At 42.5% G+C, this 6,414-nt stretch overlaps 1 protein-coding gene across 1 annotated transcript; it reads right to left on the reverse strand.

Annotated features, from left to right (window-relative positions):
* Window positions 1-4,159: 4,159 nt before the first annotated feature.
* LOC146893207 (C-C motif chemokine 12-like) lies at window positions 4,160-5,775 on the reverse strand. Its single transcript, XM_085695526.2, has 3 exons — window positions 5,620-5,775; window positions 4,851-4,965; window positions 4,160-4,464 (listed from the first exon to the last, which is right to left on the reverse strand). Exons 1-3 carry the CDS (start codon window positions 5,693-5,695, stop codon window positions 4,359-4,361), a joined length of 297 nt encoding a protein of 98 aa, XP_085551652.1. The 5' UTR covers window positions 5,696-5,775; the 3' UTR covers window positions 4,160-4,358.
* Between the last annotated feature and the right edge of the window lie 639 nt (window positions 5,776-6,414).

Raw genomic sequence — 6,414 nt, forward strand, 5'->3', positions numbered from 1 at the left:
ATGTTATTTGTGGCTATTGTGAAGAATGATGTTTCTCTGATTTCTTTCTCAACCCATTTATCATCTGTGTAAAGGAAGGGGCTACTGATTTTTTTTCAAGTTCATCTTATATCCTGAAACATTACTGAAGGTGTTTAGGAGTTGTAAAACTTCCCCAATAGAATTTCTAGGGTCACTTATGTAAACTATCATAACATCAGCAAATAGTGAGAGTCTGACTTCTTTTCTGATTTGGATCCCCTTGTCTTATTGCTCTAACTAGAACCTCAAGTACTATATTGAATAGATATAGAGAGAATAAGACTACCTTGTCTTATTTTTGATTTCAGTGGGATCACTTTGAATTTCTCTCCATTTAGTTTGATGTTGGCTCTTGGCTTGCTCTATATTCCTGCTACTTTTTAATGACAATTTGTGTGGATCTTTTTCTGTATCATTGATTTAATTTCTATTGTGCCGTCAGTCCTACAGCATCTTTATGTCTGTGTCTATGTGATAAGCCTCGAATTCGGGTAATGGGAGTTCTCTGACGTTATTTTTCATCGTTGTGTTACCCGGTCTGGGTATTTTGCCTCTCTGTGTAAACTTTAGAACCGATTTGTCAATATCCATCAGAGAACTAGGTGGGATTTTGATTGAAATTGTGTTGAATGAAAAGGTCATCTGAGGAAGAGCTTAGAGGCTGATAGTATTGAGTCTCCCCTGTGAACACAGAGATCTCACCATTGACTGATTTCTTTCTTCCTTCACAGAGATTTTTAGCTATTCTTATGAATATTGTACATTTTTTCCCTTAGACTGAGTCCTATGTAGTTGCTTTTTGGTACTAATGTAAATTGTATAATATTACTAATTTCAGTTTTAACTGTTCATTACTGGTACACAGAAAAGCTATTGAATCGTAGACATTAACATTGTGGTCTGTGACCTTTGTGTGCAAGTGTGTATGTACAGTGTGTGTGTATGTGAGATGTTTATGCATGTTGGGAAACAGTGATTAGACACTAATATGAAGACAAGAGGTTGAAGTTGTGTATTTTCTTAATTTTCTATCCTATTGTTTTAGACATGGTTTGTCCCCCCAACATGAATCTTGCTGACTTCATAATATGCCCATTTAGTGGCATTGCATATGCATGTTACCATGTTTGATTTTTTTTAAATGTTGGAACTGTGAGAACCAAACTTAGGGTCTCATCTTTGAGCACCAAGTATTTTACCCACCAATCCGCATTCTTTGTCAATTCTGAAATCCTTCTTTAATCATGAACTATTTATAAGAGTTTGCTTTTTGTAACAGTTATTGATTCTCTGCAAAGGTCAATCATGTTTTTTTAAAAGGCAGCTTGGCTTCCTCCTTCCATCTATGTGTCTCTCTGTTTTCCTGTCCATGAGTCACCCAGACTTCCACTGATGCGCACAGTAGTGGTGAGTGCGAGTGTCCTTGCTCTGCTAGGCTCAGTGTGGAGAGAACAGCATCTGTAGTGAGTGTGGAATCCACTACAGGTCACTGTAGATGTTTATTAGGTGTAAGAAGCTGCTTCTGTTCTTGTTGGGAAGTGTTTTTGGTTTTAGAACTCTGGTGGTTTTTGTTAAATGCTTTTAAGAGTATATTGATAATATCATGTGATCTCTTGTCCTATAGCTGATTAATGTAAAATGTTACACTATTGAAATTTTTAATACCTTTTTTCTTTGAGATCTTATTTATATGCATGGTATGTGATATGTGTATGCATGTGTGAATGTGTGTGTGTGTGTGTGTATGTGTGTGGATATTCCATTGGTATCTGCTAATGCGTGTGTGATTGTTCTCACCTATGTGTTTGATGCTCATGAGTTCTCAGGCCTTTGGGCTCAGGACAAAGTTTACCTCTATTAGTTTGTCTTCCTGTGAATGGAGCTGCAGATGGTTGCTACCATAGCTGGTTCTTTATGTAAGAGCTGGAGGATCTGAACTCAGGTTCTCACGGTGGACCAAGCATCTTACCCACTGATTTTTCTTTCTCCTGCCCATTCTGAAACCTCCCTATGATACCTGGCAGAAACACTCAAGGAGGGTGGGTTTATTTTGGCTCACAGTTCCAGAAATCACAGTCCATCATGGAATTTGGACCAGATATAGACCAGATATAGAATTTGGATATAGACCAGAACAGCATGGTCTATAGTCTTAGGAATGTGGGACTGAATACGCTCCAGCAGCAGACAGGAAACAAGGTTTGCCATAACCTCCCATGACCTACTCCCTGGCACTTACCTCTAGTTTTTATTCCTTCCCTAAAGGTCGCACCATCACCCTCAAATATGCCACTGGCTAGGGAACAAGTGTTCAAGCACATGAGCCTAGGAAGGACATTTCTCTGCATGCCATAACAGATATATCAGTCTAGTTCTACTATTAAAACATAATTATCTTAGACATAATGACTTATAAGACGAGATTGATTGCTCAGTTTTTGGATGTGTTAATATTGAAGATCAAGGTACCAGCAGGGTTGGTGTCTGGTGCTCTGTATTGAGTCTGCACACCTTCTGTGTGTTCTCCCACAGTGAGAAAGCAAAACAAGCCCCCAAACCTCTCTTATTAACATTGATGTCACTTAAGAAGAAGGTAGATACTTCCTGACTCCATCATCTGCTGAAGGCTTCCCCTTTGAACCCCACCACAATGAATGCTGTGGTTTGTATATGGCTCTCTTCAGGGGATACATGTTGGAATCTTGGCCTCTGGGATGGTGGGGTGAGATGGTGAGGGAGCCTATAAGTATTGGGGGGCTGAGTTCAAGTAAACTTTGGTGTTGGGATCTTCACCCTTGTGAATGGATTGGTGCTAGGAGTCATTTGTGGTTGTTCTATGTGCTTTGTCCCATTGACACACAACGTATTTCCATTCTGACTCTGATGTGCTTGGATGTATCCAGGTGATGATACTAGTGGCCATGCTATGCTGTTTGGGCCTTCTCTTTTGACTTGTAAAGGGAGTAGCCTTACTCTCTTCAAACAACACACACACTCAACACAAATAGTTAAGACTAGATTCCAATATGAATCTCAAAGCAGCACAGACATCCAGACCACAACATTACCAAATTAATTCTGAGTCTAAGATCGGCCAGACCCTTATGCACCTGCTGTGTGAGGCTATAAGGGATGAGTTTATATTTAGGGATCTTTGTTTTCCTTCTACAGCATTCCACACAGCATTGCTCTCTTGGCCTTGCTATTTCTGATTTCACCCTTGCTGGCACGCATCTTAGACTGTTGAGGTCTTCCTGTGCCATTACAGTGGCTGCTCCTAGGCCCTTCCTTCCTCATAGTATCCGGTGCTCAGACCTGGCAGCTCCTCTTTTACTGCCTCTCAGTGTGTCCTTGTCCGTACACTGTGACATCACTTACTGAGTTTGTACTGGTTTCCCACCCTGGAGTTCAAGAGTCCCTGCAATATGTCTGCAACCTTTTATTTCTAATGCCCACCACCAATTCCTGCCTACAGCAGGTGTGTCAGAGAGCCATCCTCATAGAAAATTCCCAATAGATGTAGGACATAGATGTCTAGTTTTCCCTGTTGGTCTGTGTCACTCTTAACATGCTGACTACTCTGGGCTTCTGAATTTATTACATGGCAAAGGTCTGAGAGAAAAGTCTCCAGTCTGTTGCATGAGGTCATAAAGAAACTCTGCGAAAATGTGGGTGTAGTGAGAAAAGAATAGGCTTAGAGAAGCTAATGACAAAGGGCATCTCATGGGAGGGCTTGAGCCAGAGGACTAGAGGGGACTGGCATGTCCTGCCACATTCTTCTAGAACCTCAGCTGAGTCTAGCCTAGCCACAAGACATTCTTGCAGGGTGATCCTACACTCTGTCACCTTTTGCTGTGGGGTTTCACTTTCAGATTAACATGACCCCAAATTGTAGTAATGTATTTAAAAGCACATATCTACTTTTTCTTTTAAAATGCCACAGCCGTATAATAACACTAAACACAGCAGTAGAAAGAACACCCTCCATTCAAAGGAACACCAGTTCCCTAAGAATACAAAAGCTTGTATAATGTTGATGTACCATGTGTGGATTAAACAATCCTACAGGCAGGTGCAAGGGAGAACACTGACATGCTGTCAATAATTTAACGGCATTCATATAAAAGTAAATACACAATTTGTAAATTAAATTCAGTTTATTTTGCCAAAATGTAACTTAAATATCATTAAATATTATTCAAACAAGCCTATGTTTTAAATATTTAAAAGCATATCTCTTTAAACGTCATAATAAATTACCATCAAACTGTCCATGGGGAAAGGTTAGAGGAGAGTACAGAAGATTTCCCTGGGGATCTCAGCCAAGAAAAGAAGGTTCAAGGATGCCGAGTTTGAGACTTCTGATTCAAATTCTTTATGGCATTTTCAACCCACTTCTCCTTGGGGTCAGCACAGATCTCCTTATCCAGTATGGTCCTGAAGCTGTTGGGAGAAGGTGTGGTGGAGTTAGGCAAAGTGCTCTCAGGGCATGATTGCCCCATTGGTCCTCAGACCTCTTCCACTGATCCGTAGATGGAGAGTCAGGAGAGAAGATTCATGATGGTATAAGAAAGAAGACTCAGGAAGAAGCCCTGTTCTTACTCTGCTAGCTCAATTGTTCCAATCTCCTGGATAAATGAATTGGGTATAATCTCTTCAAACTGATGCTATTAATGGATACTCTAATTGGCTTAGTTTCCATACGTGAGGAAACGACCAGGTGGGTAAGCTGTTCTACTTGTTTGACTCATGGCCATGAGTCCAGACTTCTCTCTCCCTTTCCCCTCAGATAGGAAACTAGCCCATGGTGCCGGACATGGCCTACTTACATCACAGCTTCCCAGGGACACTGGGTGCTGGTGATTCTCTTGTAGCTCTTCAGCCTTTTCTCGGGGATCTTATCAGCCTTCCTATAACAGCATGTGACTGGGACGTACACCGCATCTGAAAATAATTTTATAAAGAGAGAGTTAGGAAACACTGCATGGCGCTCTCACAAGGGACGGAGAAGACTGTGCTGTACCTAAGAGTAACTGCTCCTGAGGTCTGTATCTAGAGCCCAATCATAGAATATTACTGAATAAGCCCTAGCCGTTGACTGTGTGTGGAAAAAAAAAAAGCCTCATCATTTTCTGACACAGGAAAGTCAGTTGTAAGAACTTACTGTCCATCCCCTTGCTGCTGATGGCTTCGAGTCAACCTACTTTTAAGCTAAGATGCTTCTCCAATATATATACATGCCTGCTGTTCTGGAACCCAGTCTGGACTAAGACTCCAAAATTCTTCTTTAAGCCATCATTCCTATCACTCCTCTATTGCTTGAAGTGTCCTTCTCACCTACAAGGCCACTTTGGGCCACCTCTCCAAACAAGGCTAGGGCAGCATCCTTAGTGACTGCCTACAGCATCTTGTCCCATAGCTGGATTCAGGGACATCACAGGGCCTGGCCTCCGTAGTCTGAATACTTGGTTCTGGCTCTCTGGCTTAGCTGTGTCACAATGGCTCTTTCTAATTTCTCCTGCACTCCCCGTCTCTCCAATAGCAGACCTGCCAGCAATCCTGAGATGTGCTGAGAGACCGGGAAAGGAAAAACCTCACCTGGCCCAGCCCACACCTGTGGGCTGATGATGGCAGCTATGAGCAACAGGCACAGAAGCGCTGTGGAGAGCTTCATGTTGAGGTCAAAGGCTTTGGAATGAAATCTGGAGGCTTCAGGAGGTAGCACCACCGTCTCTGCTCCCCTGGAGGCCCCATCTGTCTTTTATATGGAGCAGGGAACTTGGTAGGATCCTACTGAAGGAAGTAGTAAGATCCTCCAGGCTGTGCTGAGTAGGCACCAGATCCTGGGGTGGTTTCCTCGCAGCCGGAAGGAAGTTGTGCAGTTTCTGTCTCCTGCTTGCTTAGACTGTGAAACCGAGGTGGAAAGGTATACAGCTGAGCCCAGCAACACGGAGGAAATGATGTCACGGGACAAGGGCTTCTCGTTTCTTTGAAATGGAAAAACATCTGTATGAAAGAAAAAAAAACCAGGAACTAGAAGACACAGGGGAGTAAAGAGAGGCCGGGTTCTGCAGGTGGCTGGAGATAGACTAAGTCTTTGGCATTGGCTTTTATTGCACCAGGCACTGCAACCCTAAAGCTGGTGGGCTCCTCAGAGCCCAGCTGGGCTCCAAACAATCCTGGAGGAATGACAGGATTCAGAGTTTGCCTATGTCTTCCTTTTCCTAATTTTTTCTTCCTTCCTTTTGTTACCATGTGTTATACATGTTAGACCTAGCCTTGCATATGCTAGGCATGTACTCTACCACTATGCTACACCTACATGATCTGACCAGCGCTCATTTCTTTTCTTTGTTACTTTGTTTCTCCTTCCTCCCTCCCCTTTCCTTTGCT

The sequence above is a fragment of the Myodes glareolus genome, chromosome 9 (assembly GCF_982192425.1).
Source record: "Myodes glareolus chromosome 9, mMyoGla1.1, whole genome shotgun sequence".
In the NCBI taxonomy this organism is placed as follows: Eukaryota; Metazoa; Chordata; class Mammalia; order Rodentia; family Cricetidae; genus Myodes; species Myodes glareolus.

Coding starts and splice junctions, on each gene's coding strand:
- LOC146893207 (XM_085695526.2), bottom strand. CDS start 5,695: ATGAAGCTCTCCACAGCGCTTCTGTGCCTGTTGCTCATAGCTGCCATC. Junction 4,966..5,619: donor ACAGGTGTGGGCTGGGCCAG/GTGAGGTTTTTC, acceptor AATTATTTTCAG/ATGCGGTGTACGTCCCAGTC. Junction 4,465..4,850: donor TGTCCCTGGGAAGCTGTGAT/GTAAGTAGGCCA, acceptor TTCTCCCAACAG/CTTCAGGACCATACTGGATA.